This window comes from Leptonychotes weddellii, chromosome 2, assembly GCF_054177405.1.
Source record: "Leptonychotes weddellii isolate Sample4059 chromosome 2, ASM5417740v2, whole genome shotgun sequence".
Classification (NCBI taxonomy): domain Eukaryota; kingdom Metazoa; phylum Chordata; class Mammalia; order Carnivora; family Phocidae; genus Leptonychotes; species Leptonychotes weddellii.
In genome coordinates, this window is record NC_138370.1 from 99,891,141 (window position 1) to 99,918,751 (window position 27,611).

Below are 27,611 nucleotides of genomic sequence, written 5' to 3' on the forward strand. Positions count from 1 at the left end.
TGGAGTTGTGGGGGTGGGAGGGATGGGGTGGCTGGGTGATAGACACTGGGGAGGTTATGTGCTCTGGTAAGCACTGTGAATTGTGCAAGACTGTTGAATCACAGATCTGTACCTCTGAAACAAATAATGCAATATATGTTAAGGAAAAAAAAAAAAGAAGATAGCAGGAGGGGAAGAATGAAGGGGGGGAAATAGGAGGGGGAGACGAACCATGAGAGATGATGGACTCTGAGAAACAAACTGAGGGTTCTAGAGGGGAGGGGGCTGGGAGGATGGGTTAGCCTGGTGATGGGTATTGAGGAGGGCACATTCTGCATGGAGCACTGGGTGTTATGCACAAACAAGGAATCATGGAACACTACATCTAAAACTAATGATGTAATGTATGGGGATTAACATAACAATAAAAAATTTAAAAAATAAAAATAAAAAATAAAAATAAGTTAATGCATGAGATACCACAATCTAAATGTGATCCAATAAGATTATCATTAGTATGTTTTCTGAGGCATTAAAGGTTGGAGCTGAGGACTAAGGAGATAAAAAGAAAATATAATTGAGGTGAAAGGTGCAGCACCAAAAGCTGCAGCACCTTTATAGCTCATTCCTTGATGCTTCCTCTAAACCATTGCCCCCCTGTGACACCTCACCCCCCAAAATCTTTTTTTTTTTTTGGCAGTGGAAATAAGGTTTGAGAGAAGAAATTTTGGATATATTATATATATAAGATATATAGTAAACCTGACCTAAACAGATCAAATTCTTGTATATTGAACTGTAAGTGTATATTTTAAAACAGAGTTAGGAAGGGCCTCTGTGGCAGGGAGGAACTTAGCAGGATTTAAAATTTAACCATGGATGTGGATACATAGAAAACTGATAACGTTCTTGCTTCAGGGGAAAAGAATTTGGTAGGGATAACAAAGAAATTTACTTTTTTCTTTAATAACCTTTTTCACATTTCAGTTTTGTATCTTGGGCACAGTATTACCTATTGCAAATAAAAGAACAAAATAGATAAACTTTAACATAGATAACTGTTCGTTGTCTCTAAATGAACCCCCCCCCTTCTTTTTTCTTCAGGTGTTTGCAATGGCTGCTACTGTGAATTTGGAACTTGATCCCATTTTTTTGAAAGCACTAGGCTTCTTACATTCAAAGAGTAAGGATTCTGCAGAAAAGCTAAAGGCACTACTTGATGAATCTTTGGCTCGGGGCATTGATTCAAGTTACCGTCCATCTCAGAAGGTACCTATGTGAATAAAAAGCTTTGGGGGGAGTTTTGTAAGGCCTGTAGTAGAACAGTGTTAATACTTAGATCATCTCAAAACAATCTCCCTGCCATAATAATCTTTCCTTAAGGCATGAAGAAATTATATTCTTTAGTGTTCTTTTCTTCCTTCATGCTTTCAGAGAACTGTTACATTACATAGAAAAGTTAGCTGGGTGGGAGGGATATTCTATTCTACTACTTTATGTGTAGAGAAACCCACTTATTTATGATTTAATTTCTAATTCTTTATGATCAAAACATTTTTTAAGTTCCTGGATGAAACCATAATTTGTAATTATTCTCTAATGTTTTGCGGGCCAAAAATCATGAAGTAAAAGGACAGGGATTTTGCAGTGAAGTGGATTGAATATGGGAAGGATAATTTAAGGGAAAAAAGAGGTGTGAATGAACTATGAGAACTGTGTGGCTCCAACTTTGATAATAACAAAGCAGCCAAACAACTTTATGTGAAAAGAATATACATTTTGGAACCAAACCTGTAAATCCCAGCTTGCCTCTTGTTAGTTGTATGGTAATAGATATTATATCCTGAACATTTATTGTGTTTAGGGTACTTTTCTGCATGGTGTGTGTGTATAATTAATTTTAATTGTGATAATGATCCTTTGAGATAGGTATTGTTTATTTTCATTTAAAAATAAGGGAACTGATTACAATATCATTGTATATTGTGCCTGGGTGGCTCAGTCGATTAAGCGTTTGACTTCGGTTCAGGTCATGATCTCAGGGTCCTAGGATCGAGCCCCACACGGGGCTCTCTGGGCTCAGCTGGGAGTCCGCTTGTCCGTCTGTCCCTCCCTCTGCTTGTGCTTTCTCTCTCAATAAATAAATAAAATCTTTAAAAAATAATAAAAAAATAAGGAAACTGGGGTTGTAGTAACTTCATTTCAGCCAGCCTCTATTTCTTTAGTAGTAAAATGGGGATAATAAAAATTACCTTGCAAAATTGTGAAAATTAACCAAAGATAAAGTATGTAAGTCACCTAGTGTAGTATCTAGCTGGTACATAATAGGCTTTTCATGAATGGCAGCTCTTATTATATTCTGTAATACCTGATACATTCTTTCAAACCTTTCTAAAACTCTAGAGCCCTGAAACTCCAAGTCACCCAGGTCTTTAGACCTAGGTACCAAACTGAGAGAAGACAGAACTACATCACTCACTCAGTCTAATCCACAATCTCAAACTAAAGACAGGCCCAAATCCCAGACTCAGTAGCCAAGTCCCAGACCCAGTGCTTAAGTAAACTAGTATTTTGCTCCCAGTCTTCTTTCAACACAAACTCTCATATTCTCAAGTCTTGTTGCTGTGTTTTGAATAGTAGGGCCAGTGTGTCCTTGTTTCTTCTACCATCCTCATTCTGGTAGGTCAGTGAGTTCAAACTGACCAAATTATACAACTCTACAGAATATACTAGTAAGTTTATTCTGCTCTGAATATGGATACTATCCCAATAGGAAAAACCTATTACTACTAAAGAAGCAGTACTGTATTTTGAGATTCTAAAACAGAAGGAAGTTCATCTATTAAAATACATGAAAAATTTGTTTTGATTAAAAAGCCTCCTGCCCTTAGATTTCTAACTGGAGTTACTTCTGTTGATCAACCTAGAGAATATACTCTGTTAGGTATTTAAAAAGTATGGATTCACTTAATTGTAGCCTTTAGCTTCCATTTCCATCTCTAAGATGGTAAGAATCACCTGGAGGCAGTGGTATGCTTGTATCTTTTTTTTTTTCCTAAGATTTTATTTATTTATTTGACAGAGAGAGCGAGAGAGCACAAGCAGGGGGAACAGTAGAGGGAGAGGGAGAAGCAGGCTCCGTGCCAAGCAGGGAGCCCGATGCGGGACTCAATCCCAGAATCCTGAGATCATGACCTAAGCCGAAGGCAGTCGCTTAACCATCTGAGCCACCCAGACGCCCCAGCAGTGGTATGCTTATAAACATTAACAACTGGCTCTCCAAATGTAGTATCAACATAAAAATTAGTTGATATTTCATTTACATCACTGAGTAAGTCAAATGTGAAATAATGAATTCAGAGGTGCCTGGGTGGCTCAGTCGGTTAAGCATTGATCAAGATTAGCTCTTGATCTCAGCTCAGGTCTTGATTTCAGGGTCGTGAGTTCAAGCCTTGTCTTGGGCTCCATGCTGGACATGGAGTCTGCTTATAGAAAAGAAAAAGAAATAATGAATTTAGAACTTAACTCATCCTTCAATGACTTGTAACTCTTTTGCTGAATTAGATAATAGTTTTCAAATGCTGCAAGATTATGTTTTTTGTTTTTTTTTATGTTAGAGACACAATACACTTCTAAGTTTAATCTGTATTACCAACACTTCTTCTATCACTTTCCCAAGGCTACACGAGTGGTCACCAAACTTTATGTAAAGTATCAAATACTAAATGTTTTAGGTTTTGTGGGCCACATGGTCTCTGTCACAATGATCTAATTCTGCCATGGTAGCATGAAAGCACTGCAGGTTATACATAAATGAGTGAGTATAGCTGTGTTCTAATGTAACTTTATTTATAAAAAACAGGAAATAAGGCCAAATTTGGCCTCTAGGCCTCAGTTTTCCAACACCTGGTCTAGACAGTCAGCACAATAAATCAAGTGTAGCTACCAATAAGTCTAAAGCCCCGTTCTTTATCCCTTCCCCATTTCTTCCTCCTTAGAGGTTACCACTGTTCTGAAGCTAATGTATATCATTCCTGTTTGTATTTTTATACATTTATGTATTACCACAAAAAAGTAGACTGCACTCAGACGTTCTGGTTTATTTAGAATGGGAGGAAATGCCCTCCTTTTTTGCAGGGTGATTCCAAGGAGTTATCATATATGTAAACTTTTTATACTATTAGCAGTGGATAGCAAGTATAAATATCAGCAAAGTGGTAATATAAGACAAGGAGGAAAAGACAACCCGGAGACTGAAAATATTTGCAAATCAATTATCTGATAAAGGACTTGTATCCAGAACCTACGAATAACTTTTTAGACTCAGTAATAAAATGAACAACTCTGTTTTTTAAAAAGGGCAAAAAATTTTAAGGAACACTTTACCAAAGAAGATATATGTATAGCAGATAAGCACTTGAAAAACTGTTCAACATCATTAGACATTAGGAAAATGGAAATTGAATCCATAGTGATATACCACTATATACCTATTACAATGTCTAAAATTAAAAAAATTAGCCAAACCAATGTTGATGAGGATGCTAAGGAGCTGGGACTCTCATATACTTGGTGGAAATGTAAAATGGTATACTGCTTTGGAAAATGGTTTGGTAGTTTCATACACCTACCATATGATCCAGCTGTTTTACTCCTAGACATTAATTCTAGAGAAATGAAGTAAATGTCCACACAAAGATTTGTGCATGAATGGTCATAATAGCTTTATTTGTAATAGCCCCAAACTATAAACAAATATCCACCAATAGATAAATGAATAAACAAATGGTATATCCATTTGATAGAATATTATTCAGCAATATAAGGAATGAACTGTTGATATATTCAACAACCTGAGTCAATCTCAAAATAAATAGGCTGAGTGAAAGAAGACAGAAAAAAAGAGTATATACCATATGATTTTGTTCCTATAAATTTCTAAGAAATGTAAACCAATTTATAGTTACAGAAAGCAGGTCAGTGGTTGCCTGACGATGGTGGGGGTCATAGTTTCTCTAGGGTATATACCGCTAAAAGTAATTATAGTGGGCCACAGGGAAACTTTGGGGGATGATGGATATGTTCTTTATTGATTGTAGTGATGGTTTCATGTGAAAATTACCGATTTTACACTTTATACAGTTTGTATATCAATTATTTCTCAATAAATCTTTTTTAAAGAAATGGATGTTACATTGGTCCAAACATTTCTTAATTTTCAACTAAAAATTGTTTATATTTATGATCTACTTTTTACAATTTGTTAAAACATTTAACTACAAGTATCTTTTTATTTCATCTTTTAGGATGTGGAGCCACCCAAAATTTCAAGCACAAAAACTATTTCTGTTAAGCAAGAGCCCAAAACATCATCCAGTCTTCCTTCTGGCAATAGTAATGGCAAAGCCCTCACAACTGAAAAAGTAAAGAAGGAAGCTGAAAAGAGACCAGCTGATAAAGTAAGAATTAATTTAATCTGCCTTTAAAAAGAGTAAATCAGTTATGCTTATAGGCAGGAACAATGTTTCTTTTTGTGCTCACTTCTTTTACATAATAGTAGGTAAAGTACATAATAATTACTAGTAAACATATTTTGATAATTATAGATGTTGATTTTTTGAAAAGTGAGTAAAATTTAGAAACATTATTTAACCATTTACTGAAGTCATTATCAATACATATTTAAGCCCTAGGGGATGTACTATTTTAAGTATAAACTTTAATCCATAACTTAAATATTCTAGATGGAACAGTTGTTGAGAAGAAAAGACAGGAGAGAATAAAGATGCAAGTGACTAAACATGAAATTTGTTACAGAATGGTGTGTACCTTAACAGAGCTACAGATAATTCTTGGATTGCCTATTTTGAATGGTTTTTGCACATAGTTAATTATTAAGATTTTAGCACTTAGTAAAAAATACATTAAAAAAATCTTTAGTAATTCTTGCCCTCAAGGTGGAGTATTTTAGTCTCATATGTTTTCATACTTTTTCTAAATATTGAAAATATTTACTATTCATCAACTATATAGTATTTTCTGTGCTTTTAAGTTTGTATAAATGGTATCATACTATACATGTATATCTTTTGGCAAATTACTTTTTCATCTCTCAGGAAATGTACTTTTGAAATTCAGCTGTGTTGATAACATGAAGATGTGAATATTGCTTTCAGCTACCATATAATAGTTATTCAGTGAATAAATCAGTTTATCCATTCCCCTACTGATGAGCAATTAGCTTATTTCTCCTTTTTTTCTATTACAACGGAGCTTCAGTGAGCTGCTTTAAAGGTAAATTTGTGCACATGGTGATAGTTTCTATAGGAGGTATATCTATAAATAGATGTAATAGGATAGGTACATCTTCAATATTACTAGACATGGCCAAGTTACTATCCGAAGTGCATATACTAAATTTGTACTCTCGCCAATAAAGTATAAAAATTGCAAATTCTCCATGTCTTATCAGACTTTTTAATTGTTGCAAATCTGACAGGTATGTGTGTAACATTTATATCTTAAAGAGAGGAGCCAAAATTTGCTTTGAAGCAAATATGGCCAGTGTCTGGATGACTGGGAGATGGTTTGTTATTTACTTCTTTTCAATATATTTCAAATATCAGTAGTTTAAGATTTTATTTATTTGAGAGAGAAAGAAAACACAAGTGGGGGGGAGGGGCAGAGATGAGAGGGAGAAGTAGACTCCCCACTGATCAGGGAGCTCCATGTCTGCTTGATCCCAGAACCCAGGATCATGACATGAGCCAAAGGCAGACATTTAACCACCTGAGCCACCCAGGTGCACCAAATATTGTAGTTTATAATTTAAAATATTTAAGATAAAAAGTAGCCATAAAAATAGCCTGTTTGGTGCTGTGGCTTCTCATTTCAAAGCATCTGATAGGGGAACAAAAGACCATATAGGTAAATGCATTGAACCAGAATTCTTTAATGGGTAAAAGAATACAAAGACAGATAGATACATGCTAAAATGTTCTGATTTTTTTATTTCTGCCTTGCTGGTTTCTTGTAATGTATTGATTATGAACGTACTATAAATCTTCTACAGATCTTTAGTGTTTAGAACTGTCCCTAGCTATGTCAAAATACCTGTTAAGTGGACTTGGTCATTGCAAGTATCCTTCTTATCCATCTCTCCATGATTTAAGGTTTATTCTGACATGTTACTTTCTGATTGTCTGCTATTTTTATAGATGAAATCAGACATCACAGAAGGAGTTGATATTCCAAAGAAACCTAGATTGGAGAAACCAGAGACGCGGTCCTCTCCCATTACTGTCCAAACCAGCAAGGATTTAGCTATGACTGACCTTTCCAGTTTTGAGGAGACTAGTGCTGATGATTTTGCCATGGAGATGGGATTGGCCTGTGTTGTTTGTAGGTAAGTTGTACCTTTCTCTGGAAAGATTCTTTTGTTTTTGTAAAGAGCAAACAAAAGGAAAAAAAAAATCAGACCAGTTGTTTGATGTTTATATTTTGTTTTTATAATTTGGAGGTGGGTAGGAGATAAGTAGATTATTCTCTATGAGATGCCCCTATAGCAATTTACCATCTTAAAACTTATCATATATTTTGTCTTCCTCACTGTGGCATCTATAATCTGTTACGTCATAGTAACATTTTCTGCATTCCTGGGTTCTAGAGGGAAAGCTATTATTGCTTTATTCTTTAGTGAAGAAGAATTTGTTCAGCAGATTACTTCTGTTCTTTTTAAGAAGTCTGTGTTGTTTTTTTTTCTTTGAATTGTTGATAGTACTTATAAAGTAGATTGTTATACATAATTTTCTAAACACCCTTACATCTTTTCCTACAAATAATGGAAAAAAAAATGAATGGATTGTATAGGTTATTCTGAGCGTTGTTTTAAATCATGGATACATAATTATAAAAACATGGATAATTTTGCTTATTAGAAGATGCATTGTAAAAATCGGAAAAACTGAATTTTAAACTGCTTGATTCAAGGGGCTATATTTTTGTTAATGACTTGTACTGTCTAACACAACAGAAAAGATTACCATCTTTGTTGCTGTTTTCTTCATGAAAATGTTAGGTTCTGGTGCATTGAGACTGAGTAAATAACTGAAAGCTTTTGTGAACCTTACAGAGAATGAGTTAATGTACTTCTGAATAAGATCATTTGTTACAGCTTCATTGTTTTCACATATTTTATTTCAACCTTTATCTACCATGAAGTTTATAATTTTTAAATAAGAAATAAATGGTAAAGTAATAGTGGAGAGCGAGCTAGTAACTTGAACCCTCCATTTGGAGACTTATGATAGTCTAAGGCTGTGGTGATTGCTTTTTGAATTTATTTTTCTTGATACACAATTTGCTACATTCTATTCAGTTGATAATACATATATTTATTGAACACTCTTATCTGCACAGTAATATGCTAAACACTCTAGATAATTAGGTCCTGTTTCTACCTTCATGCATAAGTCAATTTAAATATATAGGCAACTTACTTTAATGAACTTATGTATTAATGAAGAAGACAGGACAATGTGTAGGTAACAAATATAAAGGAATTTAATAGAAGTATAGAGAAAATGTTATGAGATTGTTGGGGCACTAACCAAAGTCTACTCCCTTCTGGGAGAAAGAAAAAAATTATAATGAGAAATGGCTAGGAGAATATAGCCAAATTCAGTTACTAGGGCACCCTACATTCATTCATTCTTGAGCGTGGAATGCTTGTGTAGGCTACATGCTAGAGTTTGTTATTTTGCTGTTTGGTTATCTGGGGTGTTTCCCTCTTTTATATATCACACTTATCAAAACAACCCTAAAATGGCTTTAAATTGTTGCATTCAAATAAGTGCAGTTTTTAATGGTATATTTCCTTAGGCAAATGACGGTGGCATCCGGTAATCAATTAGTAGAATGTCAGGAGTGCCATAATCTCTACCACCAAGATTGCCATAAGCCCCAGGTGACAGACAAGGAAGTGAATGACCCTCGTCTTGTGTGGTATTGTGCTCGATGTACCAGACAAATGAAAAGAATGGTAGGAATCATTTTTTTCTCTATTTTAAACAGTCTCTGTCATTTTTTTGTTGATAGGTACTTTTCAAAATAAAATTTGAATATTTAAGTTATTGAAAAAATAAATTATGTGTACTGATTATTTAAATGTTTGTATGTATAGTGTACATGTATGATTTATGTATCTATGCCTAAAGACTAGACCATATTATATTCATTTTTCTCTGTTGAGCTTTTAGCTTATTCTACTATAGATAAACAGGATTAGAGACCCACAAAATATGAATAGTCCTTACTAGTATGTCACTGTATTTATAAACATTTAGAAATACCGTAAAACACTGTGGGAAATGGTGAGATACAAAGCCCTAGTCTTTGGTGAATCTGGTAAGGACATATTGAAAATGTTTATTCCTGAGTGGGCTTAAACCATCAAATTCACAAACTATGTACAGAAGCATTATTTGCATATGCATGTCTGTCTTTCCATCTGTGTTTCTCATTTTTTTTTATTATGTTCAGTTAGCCACTGTATAGTACATAATTAGTTTTTGATGTAGTATTCAGTGATTCATTAGTTAAGTATAACACCCAGTGCTCATCACAGCATGTGCCCTCCTCAATACCCATGACCCTGTTACCCCCTCCCCCCAAAAAAAAACCCCAGATTGTTTCTCAGGGTTCATAGTCTCTCATGGTTCATCTCCCTCTCTGATTTCTCCCCTTTTGGATTTCCCTCCATTCCCCTATGGTCTTCCGTGCTATTGCTTATGTTCCACGTTTGAGTGAAACCATATGATAATTGTCTTTGTCTGCTTGATTTACTTCACTTAACATAATCCCCTCCAGTTCCATCCATGTCGATGCAAATGGGTGGCTATTCATCATTTCTGATAGCTGGATAATATTCCATTGTGTATATTTACCACATCTTCTTTATCCATTCATCTGTTGAAGGGCATCTTGGCTCCTTCCACAGTTTGGCTATTGTGGACATTGTTGCTATGAACATTAGGGTGCACGTGCCCCTTCTTTTCACTATGTCTGTATCTTTGGGGTAAATACCTAGTAGTGCAATTGCTGGGTCGTAGGGTAGCTCTATTCTTAACATCTTGAGGAACCTCCATACCGTTTTCCAGAGTGGCTGTACCAGCCTACATTCCCACCAACAGTGTAAGAGGGTTCCCCTTTCTCCACATCCTCGCCAACATTTGTTGTTTCCTGTTTGGTTAATTTTTGCCATTCTAACTGGTGTAAGGTGGTATCTCATGGTGGTTTTGATTTGTATTTCCCTGATGGCTAGTGATGTTGATCATTTTTTTCATCCATCTGTGTTTCTCAGTTCCTCAGTCTGTCCTTCTCATTGTCTTCGAGTGAACATTTATCTCATTTTCCCAATGTACTTTCTCTTTTTACAGCTTGCTAATATAACTGCCTTTAAAACATCATACTGAAATGTGTTTTCACTTGTTATATTGGATAGTTTTGTAACTTTTATTCATTTAAAAAGCAGATAAATAAACTTCATCATTTTCCTTTAATCAAGAAATTGTTACTTACTTTAGTGACTTATTCGCTTCTCCTCTCCTTCCTCCCCTGCCTTAGATTAGGGTCTCTTGATAGAAGAGTTTTCACATCTGTTAACCAAATACATTTCTACATAGACTTTTCTGGCCAAATATATTTTTTTAAAGGCAGAAGTACGTAGTTAAAAGTAAAAATTCAAGGTACCTATTTTACTTTTCAATCAGATAAATTAGAAATAGGAAATATTTTTACTACTATGAAAATTAGTAAAATTTCAATAGTGTGTATATTTTCAGTTTGTAACAGGGAATTTCTGTGACAAGGTATAATTTTTTCTGCTCAGTTTGATTTTTATTTAGTTTATCGTTTACACCAGTCTTCCAGGACCTCAACTAAATGATTATGGGTGAGCAATATAGTACATTCCAGGGCATTGACAGAAGTAGTCACTAAGAATTGATAATAATAAAAATAAATAATTTGTGACTGTAATCTGTCTTTCTTTAGTTTATCTTCAAAGATTTTTTTAATTGTTATTTTATTGTAAGTCTCAATAAAGTAAGCACTGTTCTCTTCAAAATATTTTCTCCTCCATTCAAATCTATGTTTATAGTTCTAGTCCTCTTTCCAGAATGAACTTTGGCAGCTGACCAGATATCTTACAGTAACTCTAAGTTCAACATCTTTAAAATTAAAATTGTTTTCTTCTCCCCTCAGTTTTTTCCCCCAGTTGCCTGAACTAGAAAACATTATCCTTGTTGCCTCTCTTAATTCCATATCCCTTTGTTTACCAAATTTGCTAGTTCTATCTCTTATACATTTCTCACATCTGTTCATTTTGCCTTTACTACCCTGTTCCACTAATTGTTATTGCTTTAGCCCCTCAAGAATTCTCCTTGTTACTGGGGCACCTAGGTGGTTCAGTAGGTTAAACATCCGACTCTTGACCTTAGCTCAGGTCTTGATTTCAGGGTTGTGAGTTTAAGCCCCGTGTTGGGCTCCAAAAAATGACCAAAAAAAAGAAGAAGTCTCCTTGCTTCCTTTCAATGTGCCTTACTCACTTCAGTGAAAACAATTAGAATTATTCCTCTAAAATTTTTATCTGATTTTATCTGCTTAAATATGCCCAGTGGCTCTCCATTACTTATCTAATGAGGTTATACTCATTAGGGGAATATATGGATCTTCTCTCTTTGACCCAAGTCTATCTTTGTATTCGTCTCTCCCACCACTTCACCATATACATCCATACACTCTGGCCATGCCAGACTGAGTGTATCATTTCTTGGATATTTGGTGAACTTTCTTGTTCCCATATGTCCTGCTTTTCAGCTTTTTTTTTTTTCATCTCTAATATCTTCTATCTGCTTTACAAATTAAATGTGTAATTCATTTATCAGTAAGACCACGTCTCATCCATTGGCATAGCACCAGAGCAGAGCACAGGACTGTGTAGAACACATCCTACTTTCTGTTGTTCTCCGTTTAAGGTGTGTAAAATGGAGGAAATGTGAATTAGTACCAGAATAGTCAATAAGTTCAATCTGTATGTCCAAGAGTCAAAGTACTAAATGGAGAGCCATGGCTAATGTTAAAACATGAGTAGAATTCACCAAGAGTAGACTCAGAGGAATACCAAAAGGCAGGATCTGAAGTGAGCCTGAAGATCAGGATCCAAGAAACAAAATTTAATGAGAGAAAGGAGTTTGGAAATAGTGCGGGTACTAAATTTAGTCATTCTAACTACAATTGTTTTCAGTACAGTTCTGATATGTGCATTGGTTATTGCTCCAAGGTATCTCAGAGATACTATTAATAGCATCTTATATCCCCATTCTCCTCACACTGATTTTTCTAACTAGGGCAGGTTCGGCAGTACACATTATTATAGGAAGACCTAGTTAAGAATGTGGTAGTGTGGCAGGCTCCAAGATCATTCTTCAGTTCTATAATGTTCTCTTTACCAGGTAATGGGTTTTGCCCCAGCACTAAGTCAGAGACTCCTATGACTTATTGCAGTGGTTTTCAATCTAAAGTAATAACATACCTACTCAGGAGCGTTTAGAAATATGTGGTATTTTTGATTGCTGTCATACTGGCAATTATTGCCTTGAGTGGGAGATTTCATACATTCTGCAATGTAGTCACCCAATGAAAAATTATATACCTTTGTTGGGCAGAACCAAGTCAGTAATAATATCCAAATCCCAAAACTAGTATTACCAGCAAAGGACCAAGGGTTCTGGGTATTTCTTACTCCACTCATAAGATGGCTAGGTGATGTAGAAGAAGCAGAAGAAGATCCAAAGGCCCTTTCTTGGCTTCGTTGTAAGGAATCTTCATCTGCTGACACCGTGTAAGTTAAGCCAGTCTTCAGAGTCTAACCTCTGAAATAGTAGATGTGGGTTGAAGGAAGTATATGATTGAAAGCCGTGGTTATGGAACCATGTATTTCTGATTTACTCTGAGGGCTGCATTCTCATAACATGGTTTTGCAGTAGAGGATAAGATGGTCCTCCTTTCCTGCTGGTAAGAGATATTTTACCACAGGTAAGTGTTCTAGCATCCTTAATAATATTCTTGGTCTGAATGTTTCTTTGTAAGTGATGTTTGAAAGTAGGTATACTTTCATATGGAAAAAATGTACAAAAAATGGGTTGAATTGAAACTTAAGGACCAAAATTATATAGTACAGCAAACCGTAGCACAAGAGGATTGCACAAGAAAGTCCAGACAAAAAGACTGCATTGAAATTTCCAGAAATGGGAACAGATTTTTAATAAATTTCCTGATAAAGTCCTGAATGGTCTTATTAGGATTGTCAAAGACAATGGACTGGCTGGGAGCATCTTTCCCCATCCAATATGTATGGGTTCTTCCAGATTCAGTTTTCTTATCCTATATAAATGATGGTGTTGAATAAATAAAAACTATTACTGTCTGCACTCAACATGTGCCAGACACTATACTAGACATTTGTGTAATCATAATTCATCCTCATAACCCACCTTAGAAACAGGTGGTCTTATCCCCATATTGCAGATGAAGAGAATGATGATTTTAGAGATTTACATATTTTACCTGTGGTAACATAGCTAAGGAAGTAGTTGAGCTGGGTTTTAATCCTATATCTGTTTGACTCTAAAAACTGTGCTTTCAGACACTGCACTATACTGTTTATGTAGTTATGCTTATTTACCTGGAAAACACTAATAATCTGAAAAATGATTAGAATTCAGAAGAGAATACAAAGTTATAAAATAAAGGAAAAAACTCAATTTTTGGTCAAAATAAAACTGAAAATGCTTAGAAAGGAACAGTGGATACAGATTCCTCTTTAATAACATAGAAAATTGTGTTTGTGGACTTGCTCGAAGAGTTTAGCATGCCTACTTCTGCAGTGTGGAAAACCTCAAAAGGATACACCATTTGTCACCAATAGTTTTTATCCACATTTGGTATTTGAAATCATATAATTGATCTGAACTACCTTTTAACTCACCCTCAGTTACTTAGGGATTTGTACCTGAACATCAAGAAGAAAACTCCTAAGTCTTTGACCAACCATAATAAATAAATGCACTCAGTACAAGTAAAGCTAACTGGTTGCAAATAATTTGTGATTTTCCTTTTTTAAAAGAAACAGTTTGGTTTGTCTTGTTAAAATGTATTTAATCAACCTAATCTGCATGATTTCTAAAGCTTAATATTATCTTTACTGTTTAGAAATGAATAAAATCTGTAAAACCATTCATAGGATGATGATAAAAATAATTTGGTCAAGAATCTATATTTTCAGTGTCACCACAATATTTTTTAAATGTTCAACTGTATTTCAGTTCGACGAGTAGTCCGTGACAGAATTTTATTGTCTTTTGTTGTGCATTCATTTAAGATTTTGTATCTAATTTAATTCACTGATTTTTACAGGCTCAAAAAACTCAGAAACCACCTCAGAAACCAGCCCCCACAGTTGTGTCTGTAGCTCCAGCTGTCAAAGATCCATTGGTTAAGAAACCAGAAACTAAACTCAAACAAGAGACAGCTTTTCAAGCATTTAAGAGAACAGAGGTCAAGGTACAGTACATTCCATTTTTATCTAACATTGGATTTTAATTTAGTTGACTCAAAAATACTTACTTGAAAAAAATATTGATGAGGAACTTTATATGCTAAATGTCCATATGTTGGGAAAAGACTGCATTACTATTCCATTAGATAGAAAGGGAACATTTATATAATTATTTAATATCTAACTCTGTTATTTCTCTTTTTGTCACAGTTAGAAAAGATTCTCTGTAAGCATTCCAGGGTGGTATTCTTTACCATTTCTATGTAGTCAGACACTTGCCTCCAATCGGGAATTTTGTTTAAATTCTAAGTAACTCTGCCCTCAGTAGCAGCAATTTTGCTTCTCACATAACTTGTGCTGATTGGCCTTGTAGCATTTTTTTCTCTCTGCTTATTGGCTATTGAAGAAGTTTTCTTCTTTTGTCTTTTTTCCTTCATTATCATGAACTTTCATGGTACCTACTTCTTATGCAAAAGGACCAGATTATCTAGTGAAAGTGTCACCTTTCTCATTCTTAGTTTTGCATCCTTGAAATCACACTACATTATTATTAATATCTGGCATTTTGATATCATGGAATAAAATATTTTTCTAACCTAATTTTATAACAAAAACAATATTTTTACTGAGTTACACATTCCAGTTTTAAACAGAGTACTAAAGATGGTAGAAAAAATATTAGCCCCAAATTCTCAAAGGTTGATCCTAGAAAATTCTAGATATTACCCTGTCCTAGTGACTATAAGTAGCAAAGTTCAAGAACCTTGCTGTGATGATAAAGAATATGAATGTAAAGGAGTGCTTGGGTGGCCCAGTTGGTTAAGCATCCAACTCTTGATTTTGGTTCAGGTCCTGATCTCAGGGTTGTGGGAATGAGTCCTGCACCGGACTCTGTGTTCAGCAAGGAGTCTGATCTAGATTCTCGCTCTCCCCCTCCCTCCACCTCCCCTGCTCTCTGTCTCACTCTCTCTCAAATAAATAAATCTAAAAAAAAAAAAAAAAAAAGATTGTGAATGTAGAGTACTCTGAGAAAGATACTGATAATTTTATTCGCAGATCATTTTTAAACTTAATTTGCCAGGAAAGAGTTAATATCCAAAGGATATCCATATTTGCCATATAAAAACTTAGCAATTTGGAATAGAGGGAGAATAATTTATTGAAAGTAATTAGAGTTGCTGTATTTTATACTTAAATCTCTTTTAAGTAGATTATTATACCAACTTGTTACTACTAAAGTTTAATTTTAAGAAATCCAACATGAAATCATTTTATGGAAACTAAGTTAAGGTCTTGGCTGTCATGTTTATTCTGATTTAGAAATTTTGATGTTTTTATGATGAAAGTGAACACATTTTTACTATGGAAAAAATTTGTTTCCTTTCACATATTAAAAAGCAAATGGCTTTCTAACTAGGATAATGGGCAAGAAAATATTAATAGTTAAAAATTGAGAAATAGCTGAGAAATTTATTATCTATACTGAAATACTAAGAAATCACTTGGTCTCCATTGTTTGTGTTATTTTACTTTTTCGTGTCCTAATAGCATTATAAACCATCTGTCATTCTGTTGAAAAGCAATACCAGTAATAGCAAGCCATTAAACTAAAATGCTATACACAGAGAACTTGCTTTCTGTTTGTACTTCTTAAATGTTGGTCTTTTTACTTCCTTCAGATGGGTTTTCTTTTGTAAAGTTTGTTGAAAGATCATTTAGCCATATGGCAGACAGTTTTATGTTTAATAGAAAAGGAAAAAAATTAGATCTTTCATAACTGAAAATTAAAAGTTTTACTACACTTCTGTCCTTTTTGCTTCATTTAACTTTTTCTCATTACCTGTGTGCATTCCTCTAGGAATTTATAACTTATGTGTGGTTTATCTTCTCTGAATAACCTTATAAGAGAGTTACTGGATGATGTTACTGTAAAAAAAAAAAAAAATTCTAATTTTCAGAGTGAGCAAAAATCTGGACTTTTCCTTTTATGAAATAAATATCTCAGCACTCTATTCTGATTACTTTTCACATTGGTTAAAAATGTTTATATGCAGGGGCACCTGAGTGGCTCAGTTGGTTAAGTGGCCGACTCTTGATTTCAGCTCAGGTCATGATCTCAGGGTCCTGAGATCAAGCCTTCATTGGGCTCTGCACTCATCAGGGAGTCTGCTTGAGGTTTCTCCCTCTCCCTCTGCCCCTCCCCCTCTTTCTCTCTCTCTCCTCTCTCTCTCTCTAAAATAAATAAATAGGGGCGCCTCAGTGGCTCAGTTGGTTAAGTGTCTGCCTTCGGCTCAGGTCATGATCTCAGAGTTCTGGGATCGAGCCCCACATCAGGCTCTCTGCTCAGCGGCAAGTCTGCTTCTCCCTCTTCCTTTCCCTCTGTGATCTCTCTCACTCTTGCTCTCTCAAATAAATAAATAAAATATTTTAAAAATAAATAAATTTTAAAAAATTTTTACATGCCAACAGTATTGAAGGCTACTTTGTGTTTTTACCAACTCTCCCAGAGTTCAGGTCTGAAGTACAACTGCATGTATTTTAGACATGGTAATTACTGTATTTTTAAGTAAAATACTATTTGTAAGATTTAATATTTTACCTCTATGTAAATTTAACACTTTTGTGAATCTTAAGAATATAAAGGTAGAAAGAGTGCTGGTGAGAAGTTAAATTTATAATTAATTTGAACAAAACATAATTTTGCCTAATGTGAAGGTGAAAAAAATTTGTTCCCATGTGAATAAAAGCAATATTTATTTGTATAATGACATTGATATCACTGTTGCTTTTGACTGGCCAAGGAAGTTAATTAGAAAAACTAAGGTGTTATATCTTTAAGAAATTCCTCTGGGAGTGAGTTAGGCCTACTTAAAATGTCACTGTGCAGCTTATGAGGCAATTGATAAAATACTTTATACAGAAGCAGGGATCTCTTGTGTGATAGTTTAATAGAAACCTTAAACAAATTGTGAAAATAAAGTTACAAAACCTTTTTAATATATCGCCAGAGCTGTACAATTCCAAATAGTTAATATTGCACATCTGTATATATTTTGCACTGCAGGAGCTATTTGCTCAAAATTTTTTTAAAAAATGGATTGAGAATCTGACACATTCATTCACTCAATAAATAATTATCACATGAATCTGTTTATCTCAGACATCTTCTAAATGTCCTGGGTACAAGCATTTTTGTCCATTAAGAGCGGATTCTATTTTTGAAATGATCGACAAGCCATTTGGAGCAAGGTGTAAAGAATTAGGTGCTTTATTGAACTAGATAATACCTTTTTTGGTTGAATAACAAGTTAAAGCATTAAATCTGATTTTCTGAGAGAGCTTGTAACTGAATCTAAAAGCAATTCCCAAAAAGGAATTTCATACATTTCTTTTTTGGAATCATTAGAACAAGAATATGACATTCCAGAATTTCTGCTTTGGAAGTGATAGCATCCATTAGCTATGGATAAGTGTTATTATTTGTGTTTTTTCAGATCAGTTTCATAAGAACTTAATTTTAGTGGTATGATTTAAATTTCCCAAGTCATTACTTTTGTATAAAAAGTCCAATTCAACTTGTTATATATTTAAGATATTATATTGTTAATTACATTTGGCTCTGAAGCAATATTTATCCTATTTTTTTTTTTAGACCTCCACAGCTATTTCAGGAAATTCTTCTAGTACCAGTGTTTCCTCTTCAGTAACTAGTGGCCTAACTGGATGGGCAGCTTTTGCAGCTAAAACTTCCTCTGCTGGTCCATCAACAGCAAAACTGAGTTCAACAACCCAAAACAACAGTGGGAAACCTGCTACCTCATCAACTAACCAGAAGCCTGTGGGCTTAACCGGTCTGGCAACATCATCTAAAGGTGGAATAGGTTCCAAAATAGGTTCCAGTAACAGCACTGCACCCGCTGTACCCTTGAAACCACCTCCACCTCTAACTTTGGGCAAAACTGGCCTTAGTCGCTCTGTTAGTTGTGACAATGTTAGCAAAGTGGGTCTTCCTAGTCCAAGTAGTTTAGTTCCAGGAAACACCAGCCAGCTCAGTGGGAATGGAAATAGTGGGACATCAGGGCCTAGTGGAAGTACCACTAGCAAAACCACTTCAGAATCAAGCAGCTCTCCGTCAGCATCCCTTAAAGGTCCAACTTCACAAGAATCACAGCTCAATGCCATGAAGCGATTACAGATGGTCAAGAAGAAAGCTGCCCAGAAGAAACTCAAGAAGTAATGTGGCCAAGTAGGTTTTTATATCACATTACCCTAAAATTTTATTATTAGGACATAAACTGTAATATACTATAATTTAATAAAAATCTTCACAATGGAATTTCTATTATTTCTTACCTTAAAATGCTAAATGTTTTTAAGCAAAATTTGGAGATCTTTTTTTTTTTTTTTTTAAGATTTTATTTATTTATTTGACAGAGAGAGACACAGCAAGAGAGGGAACACAAGCAGGGGGAGTGGGAGAGGGAGAACAGGCTTCCCGCGGAGCAGGGAGCCCAACGCGGGGCTTGATCCCAGGACCCTGGGATCATGACCTGAGCCGAAGGCAGACGCTTAACAACTGAGCCACCCAGGTGCCCCAAAATTTGGAAATCTTTTAAGATTGGAATCTTGTAAGTCTGTTTAACATTTTTATTTTAACAGTCTCCATAGTGTGTGAAAACAATGATTAAAATGATTAATTCTTGATGAGAACTTCTGGAATCCCAAGAGACTGGTAGCATACATGAATTTTTTAAAAAAGAAATAGTTTATCTTCTAGTAAATCCCCAAGAATTAATCCTACTGAATAAGGTGCCTTACAAGGTGGCAGGAATGACCCAATATAAAGTTTTCTACATTCTCCCCACTATTCCTCATATTCCATGTTAGTCCTTGGCCTCATTTCAATTGATTCTCCCTCTCCCCCCAAATATTTCATCTCCCCATTTTCAAAATGAATTTTATATAATTGATTTCTCATATTTCTGTATTATATCTTTACCTTTTTTTTAATCACTTCATATCAGTTATTTAGGGATCTATGTCTTCCAATAGATTATGAACTCCCATGATACAGTACTTTTCTCCCATTGCCTACTTTTCCTCACATTGCTAGTCTAACAATGCACATAGAATGTACCTAATAAATGTTGAATTTTGATTTATCCTGGTTTTCCACATTCCTGAGAATTCCTGAGCAAAATACCCATTCCAAGAATTTTTGTGGATGGATTAATTTCTGAGTTGTTTACATACTGATAGCTTCTTCCTATACCATGGGAAAAAAAGGGGACGGGGGCTGCTTTATTTTTACTGCCCAAAAGTGTTATAGTTTTAATTTTAGTTAACTTTGTATAAAAGAAGCTCCTATATCATGATTAAATCTTGAAATTGTTTCCAAGTATGTGTGTGTACATTGTTAAAACAAAATGTGAGGGGTCTGAGTCGTAGCCTCATTTGTAAATTAACAAATTAGCCTATCATTGTTTTACATATAGTTTCTGACAGAAGATATGAGGCTTTCTGGACCAGATAAACAATTTAGTACTCACAAGCAAAATGCAACAGCCATTTTGTACTTCACAGATACCTCATTTCATCCAGAAACTAGAAGTCCAAAAAATTCCTACATTCATTAGACTATGAGCAGCAAACTTATTCCTTCAACTTTGATGTGTGCTACTGAATCTTTATAAACCTCTAATCTCAAACCCTTTCCTTTAATCCCTAAATTTTTCTAACATCTTCTAAAATATATTGGTAAAAGATTTCTGTGAAGATAAAGCTTTTTAAACAAACTTGCTCTTTTTCTAAGGAAAGATATTATTTTAAACTACTCTTAAATAATGATACTAAATTATTCATAGTAAAATAGAATTCAGGATTGAGATAATCCCATTACTTGCAAATGGGGTAAACATCTATTTACACGATTAAAATCTGCCTACAGATGTTTCTGTTTTGAGAAACAAAGATTTCTGTTGATTAAACATCATTTGGCATGAACTTCAAATCCCCTTTAGGGTCAAAAGACCAAAAACAACCCATAAAATCATCATTATTTGTTTATAGTTCAGGGCCAGTTTGGACTAAACTGGACAAAATGATCTGATACAAACTCAGCTCAAGAACTAACAGTTCATGTGACCTCAGTACCTACAAGAAATTAAAGCAGTAACGCACAGTTTGCACATTGCCACTTGAAGTGGAAAATTTTATCCCATCCTAGAACATATGTCCTGGACAGAGTTGAGAAGAGAAGCAACTTTTAATTTCTATGGTACTTCAGAGAAGTTAGAAGACTTTTTAGGAATCTGTACATATGAAAGTATGCATCCATCTAGTAATGTATATAATTCAGTTTGGTATTTTATACAGGTACTTTTGTATTAGAGTTTATCTTCAGGTAGATCTTAGACCTTGATTTTTCCATACTTAACGTGAACTACAAAGCTTTTTAACTGAACATGTGATGAAAGTAGTATTAATAGTATTTATCATTTATTTTGTTATGCATAGGTTTTTTTTCCCCCAATAGAATGTAAGTTGTATGAGGGCAGGGAATTGTTTGATTTGCACACCATTGTATTCCCACTGCAGCTCTCAATAAACATGATGCCAATGAATGAATAGACAGATAAGTAGGTGAGCCAAGGTAGGCTTTTAGGACTGTAAGCTCAAATCCTACTTTAGTAGAAATTTGGCCAGTATCACCTTTTGCATATTGTGCTTTCTGTTGGATTTTAGTGATTAAAAAACAAAACAAAACAAAAAACCCAACACTAAAAGAACACTGACTTAAAGTCAGAAGACCCGCTTTTGAATCCCAGTCTCTCCATGTATGAGCTGTGTGATCTTTGGTTTCCTCCTCTATAAAACATAGATGATAATTAATGAGATAAAAATGGAAGGCATCTGATATTCTAAGGTTAGGTTTCCGATTCTGATGCTTAACAAGGATGTGGTAGTACTGTTTATTAGTAACTGAGATTATAAATTATATTGTGATGATCATAGGTTATATAGAAAATGTATCCTTTTGTAAAAACTATATTAATGCAGTAATTATAAAAATTATATAAGCAATTAGAAAAAGCCATAAATACATTTACATACCATAGTATTGTTTTCTTTTAAAGTAAGATAAACTTTACTAAGAATACACCGCCTAGATTTTTGAACAAGAACATCTCATTCCAGTATATGCTGAAGTGTGACTTGTTTTCCTAAAAAACTGAAGCAAATCTTGCCTGTATTGAGAGCATAATATGGGGAAAACAGTAGCTGCCCTACAGAGGCTCAACTGGAATTCTAGTAGTCCTGGAGTGAAGATGCATTATATTGGATGATTTTGTAGATCACAGATAATTTAATGACCGAGTTTTTATATATATTATTTAGTGTGTATAGGAAGAGGGTGGTAACAGAAAAAGTTAGACTTTAAAAATAGTAACATTCTATAAATTGAAGTATTTCCCCAGAGAATGTAAAGTCTAGTGTCCTTCCAGTCAATGAAATTTAATTATTTCATCAACTGTAATGTAAATTTATATGTCTAATTAGGCTTGAATGTTGTGAGGGCTAGATGTATTAAGTATTGGAATACGTTGAGTACCTTAAGAAGCCAGTTATAACAAATAGGATTTCAATAAAGTAGTTTTCTTGCCATCTTAGAATATAAATATTTCATCTCTATTCACATGGCTCTGAGAGGGTTTTGCAATAGACAAAAATCTAAGAAGCTTATGGGAAAAGTGAAGAGTTTTCAATTTCATGTTTCAGTAATAAAAACACTAATATTTGTAAATCATCTGAACTATTCATCACAAATAGTGACAGGCACTTATGAGCCATCTCTAAAAGTCCAAATTTTATTTTAGGCAAAATATGGACTATATCAGCACTTAGAGTATTTCATGCAATGCTGCATTTGTATGATTAACAATGTATATTATATCTCTTCTGAACAGCTCAATCTTCATAGAATTATTTTATACTAATGAATACTAAAAGAATATTTTTCTAAAATTCAAAGAATGTTCAGATAGTAGCTTTGTGACTTTTTCACATGATTTAAGTACCCATGGTAATTTTATATTACTGAATTTTTTATAATTTTCAAACAGTATTATGTATAATATTAGGTTAGAGCATCTGTGTTTAAAAATAAATACTGAAGGGCGCCTGGGTGGCTCAGATGGTTAAGCGTCTGCCTTCGGCTCAGGTCATGATCCCGGGGTCCTGGGATCGAGTCCCACATCGGGCTCCCGGCTCGGCGGGGAGCCTGCTTCTCCCTCTGACCCTCTCCCCTCTCATGCTGTTTCCCTCTCATTCGCTCTCTAAAAAATAAATAAAAAATCTTTAAAAAATAAATAAATAAATAAATAAATAAATAAATACTAAATAAAATGTGTACATATACTTGTTTATTTGTTTTACAAAGAAAAACAGCCACAAAAATTTCTCCTTCATTTTTGGCAAAAATACTCATTTCAGAGAATTCTATACTGTACAATAACATTTAAATTTTAAAATATAAAATAATTTTTTCTTAATGTCTTAATTATAATGATGTCACCAATAATTTTATCTTTTTAAACTTCTTAAAGACTTACAAACATCCTAATTATCTTTGAATTTTATTTCCCCTGGGCCCAACAAAATAATGTCTGACCTCCCAATTATAATTACTTGATTTTAAACAACATACTAAGAAAATGAAGGTATTGCATAATGTTTAAAAAAAAAATAAAGCCTAAGTGGCATATGAAATGTAGGTGTATTTTTAAAATGGCAACAACATAGTTTTATAGTAATGTATGTTCATCACAATAGTGAGGGGCTGCAGTAGGTGGCTTCATTACAATACTTGCTCAGCTGCCAACTGCAGCTATGACTTTACTGGTGTGGTTTCTAAAAAGGTCAGACAGGAAGCATCAATCCTAGGACCACACAAGTAGACGAAGCTTCTCATATACATCTGGTCACTTATTTCAGCCAGAAAAGTAGGTATGTACTACTTATACAATTTTTCATTTTGCGGGGAGCATTAGGTCATGGTTAATTTAAATTTACATAATATATACTGTTATATATGTAACAGTATTATATACATGTATACAGTAATATATAGTATATAATATACAGTATATTACAGTAATATATAATTATAGTAATATATACTAAATATAAAATAAATTATATTTAATATATATATAATTTTCCCACTAGTTTGTTGGGCATATTCATAATTACCACAAGTTGCAAGTTTAGATTTCCTTTTGCTTTACCCTAAGCAAACTGAAATTTCATCATTGGGTACAAGGCACTCTTTAAAAGACATAAAAAATCCCTGTATATCCAAAAAAGAGAATCCTCTTTTGGTATCCAAACTCAAAACGAGAAAATGTTATGCAAAAACAACTTACCATTAGAACCTTATAAAATCATCTTTAGTTTAAATATTTCAGGAACAACATTATAAAATGCAAATTTTTTGTCATGTAGATGTCTTACGAATTTCTAGGGTTGTACATGTCATATACATACATTAAACAGCCATCTGAAAAGCACTCTTCATTTTGTTATTTGTATTCCTCAGTAATATATGTAACAATATACATTATAGAGATGAAATCTCTCAAAGTAACAATCAAATCTTACAATCTCATGTCATATTAGCAGGTTCTATGTGAGCAATGTAAGTCCACATTATTTTGGTTTTTAAAGGAAACCACTAAGTCAAATTTAATCTTTTTACTGTTCTAAAGAAGCATCTACAGGTCAATAAAATGTCTTGGCAAAATATGCCTGACATCTTAGGGGACAGTTTTGAGCTATTCCCAAATTAAAGTTCAGTGTCCCTGGACATTGTGTTTCAGCAAATGTTATCCTTAATGCCTGCCTTGTCTAAGTACAAATCAGCAACTAAAAATATTTACATCTTGGCTCAGTACATGGAACACACATTCCCCATTCATTATCCAAATGATTGAGTGATCCAAAAATATTTTCTCATTCAAGTAACATTAGCGATCCTGCAGGATCATTTTTAAGCAATTATACTTTAAAAAATGTTTAAACAAAAAAATAAAAATAATAAACCTAGATACTTCATTTTCTCTAGACTAACATCATCAAGTTCTTGTAGCCCTTGATTTTGAAAAACTTCTCAATACTTAAATACAGACCTGAGAGAAAAATGGTCATTGTTTGTATCACTAGGTGCTTTGCTGATAGCAAATGTATTCTTTCCTGGAGGGTTAGTACAGCATAGTGGTTAAGAGTATGCACCCCAGAACCATACCTAGGTTTGAGTCCAGCCCAATCACTTACTGGCAGTGTGACTTAGGCTGAATTACTTCACCTCTCTGGGCCACAGTTTCATCATAATGTTGTGAGTATCAAATATATTACCACATATAAAGTACTTAGAACAATTTCTGGCATGTAGTATGCATTCACTAAATGTTAGATATTGTTATTCAGGTTTTTTTTTCATTCAAAACTTATATTAAAGAGATATTCCACATCAAAGACTTCTAGTTGGCTGTTAATTCCTATTCTTAGTGTTTTTAGTATACTCCCTGGTTTATGCATATATGTATATAATCTATATGATATACATATATATGTATAAACCATATAATGAATATGATTATATGTATGTGAATATATATGTGCACACATAAGCAAAAGAGAGCATAAGAGAAACAGAAAAAAACGTATTTGAGGCAAAATATGTAATAAAGTAAATGGAAAAAATCTTATCCTTAGGTCCAACTTTTCATGTTGATAAAGAACACGTTTACCCTTTCAATCTCCACTTTTAAGTAGTTGATTGTTGGAGCTTGAGCGGTCTGTTTTTTGAGCTTGAGCTATTTGTTTTGCTGTTTCTGTTTGTTCAAAGTGTTTCCCTCAACATGTATTCTTCAAAATACATTTTGAAATAATCTTGTTAGGAAGCACAGTCTTCCTTAAAACTTGATACAGAATCAGTTCCATATAGTTTGGAGGTTTCTTGACTTCTAGACCAACATTTTGTAATGTAAGTTTTATGAGGTAGTCAATAACTTGCCAGAAAACAAAAGTCAGGGGCTTCTTTTCTTAAGCATAAGTCATCTTGCCAAGGTAGTTAGCTGGCACATATCCTTTCTGCCCCTGAGCTTCAGCTAACCACCACTCTTTATTGCCACTTAGGTCACAAAATCGGAGTATGTGGACTCTTTGATATTCCTGAAGGCTGAGTTCATGGTCACTTCGTGCTTGAAAGGCATGAACTGCATAGAAAATCTAGACAAAGAAGCAAATGACATTATTGGAAGCAGAACTTAAGTATTTAGACAAACATAATAAAGATATCCAAGCTTTTAGAAAGAATGCTAAGTTTTCATTTTTTTCAAAGTCACATTCCCCAGTTCTTTCTGTTGGATTTATTTTGCTAAAACATGACCCAGATGAGAATATAGTTCAATAGGCATTCTTATTGTTCTGGGGGGAGGAGTCTAAACTGCCCATGCTTGAAGGCAATCTGGCAGTTTCTATTAAAAGATTATTTTTTATTTATGTTTTTTGTCCATAAGCTCCACACACAATGTGGTGCTTGAACTCAAGACCCTGAGATCGAGAGTTGCATGCTCTACTGACTGAGCCAGCCAGGCGCCCCTGAAAGACTTTAAAATGTTAATTTTTTATTTGTTTGTTTTTATTCAGTAATAGCTCTTTAAGAATCTCTCCTTCAGGGGCTCCTGTGTGGCTCAGTTGGTTAGGTGTCTGCCTTCGGCGCAGGTCATGATCCCAGGACCCTGGGATGGAGCCCCACGTCAGGTTCTCTGCTCAGCGGGGAGCCTGCTTCTCCCTCTTCCCTCTGTTCGTGCTCTCTCTCACTATCTCTCTCTCTATCAAATAAATAAAATCTTAAAAAAAATTTAAAAATCTCCCCGACAGAAATAGAAACATTCGCAGATTTTTACTTACTAATATTACCACACTATCCATTCACAAGGTGAAAAGTGAGAGGGAAATGGGAATAACCCTAAGTGTTCAGTAAGAGGAGAATAAGTAAATCTATTCTAGACCTTTACAGTAAGGAAATTTGTAGTCATTAAAAATGCTGTTTTTTGAGGCTAATAGCATGGGCAAATGCTTATGAAATAGTAAGCCCCCCCAAAAAAAGATATCAAATCAGATGTACAATATAAGTCTCATAGTGTTAGTTTCTTTGGATGGTAGAATTAGAGATGATTTTCTTTTTTTTTTTAAGATTTTTTTTTTTTTTTTATTCATGAGAGACAGAGCGAGAGAGAAAGGCAGAGGGAGAAGCAGGCTCCCAAGGAGCAGGGAGCCCGATGCGGGACTCGATCCCCGGACCCTGAGATCATGACCTGAGTCGAAGGCAGACACTTAACCATCTGAGCCACCCAGGCGCCCAGATTTTCCTTTTTACTTCTTATTTTTTAAACCTTTATAATGACAATACATTAAATTTATAATTTTTAAATTATTTTAAGTGGCCTAGAAGAAATTAATAAAACATGCTTCAGTCAGAAGATTTTTTCTCTAACCTCAAAAGAATACTTCAGAATATTAGGTGCGTAAGAAGCCCCTAAGTGTTTAGTCCCTCTTCCACTAAAATCGTTAAGACTGATAACAGAAATGTTTAGTTATATCATAAAATTAAGCAATTGACTAACATTTTATTCATTTATTCATTTAATCAAAATTTATTAAGTACCTGTCAAGTGCCAGATATTATATTATCAAAGAACTTACAACCCAACTAGGGAGAAAATGTGTCCCCAAAAGGTGTATACACACACACACACACACACACACACACACCAAAAAACACCCTACACACATAAGTGATACATGTGAGCTGGTTTTTGAAAGAGGTAACCCTGTATGGGTCACAAAGTTGATAAAGGGGTGGATATGTCATATTCCAGGGTACATAGAATGCAAACAGTATATGGGAAAGGCAAGCAGATTAACTTTCTCAAAATTGAGGGTCAATGTT

At 34.3% G+C, this 27,611-nt stretch overlaps 2 protein-coding genes across 4 annotated transcripts in view; one reads left to right on the forward strand and one right to left on the reverse strand.

Annotated features, from left to right (window-relative positions):
* The window catches only part of INTS12 (integrator complex subunit 12), a 27,907-nt gene extending 8,975 nt beyond the window's left edge, over positions 1 to 18,932 (forward strand). For all 3 annotated transcript variants that reach the window (XM_006727169.3, XM_081812029.1, XM_081812030.1), the window contains exons 2-7: positions 1,084 to 1,248; positions 5,286 to 5,438; positions 7,197 to 7,384; positions 8,860 to 9,019; positions 14,455 to 14,601; positions 18,249 to 18,932. In XM_006727169.3, coding sequence (XP_006727232.1) covers positions 1,093 to 1,248; positions 5,286 to 5,438; positions 7,197 to 7,384; positions 8,860 to 9,019; positions 14,455 to 14,601; positions 18,249 to 18,833 — 1,389 coding nt within the window. In that variant the 5' untranslated portion in view covers positions 1,084 to 1,092 and the 3' untranslated portion in view covers positions 18,834 to 18,932. The remainder of the gene's footprint in view (positions 1 to 1,083; positions 1,249 to 5,285; positions 5,439 to 7,196; positions 7,385 to 8,859; positions 9,020 to 14,454; positions 14,602 to 18,248) is intronic.
* Positions 18,933 to 25,259: 6,327 nt separating this feature from the next.
* Positions 25,260 to 27,611, reverse strand: part of ARHGEF38 (Rho guanine nucleotide exchange factor 38) — a 127,144-nt gene continuing 124,792 nt past the window's right edge. Inside the window, exon 14 of the mRNA XM_081812036.1 lies at positions 25,260 to 25,885. Coding sequence (XP_081668162.1) covers positions 25,700 to 25,885 — 186 coding nt within the window. The 3' untranslated portion in view covers positions 25,260 to 25,699. The remainder of the gene's footprint in view (positions 25,886 to 27,611) is intronic.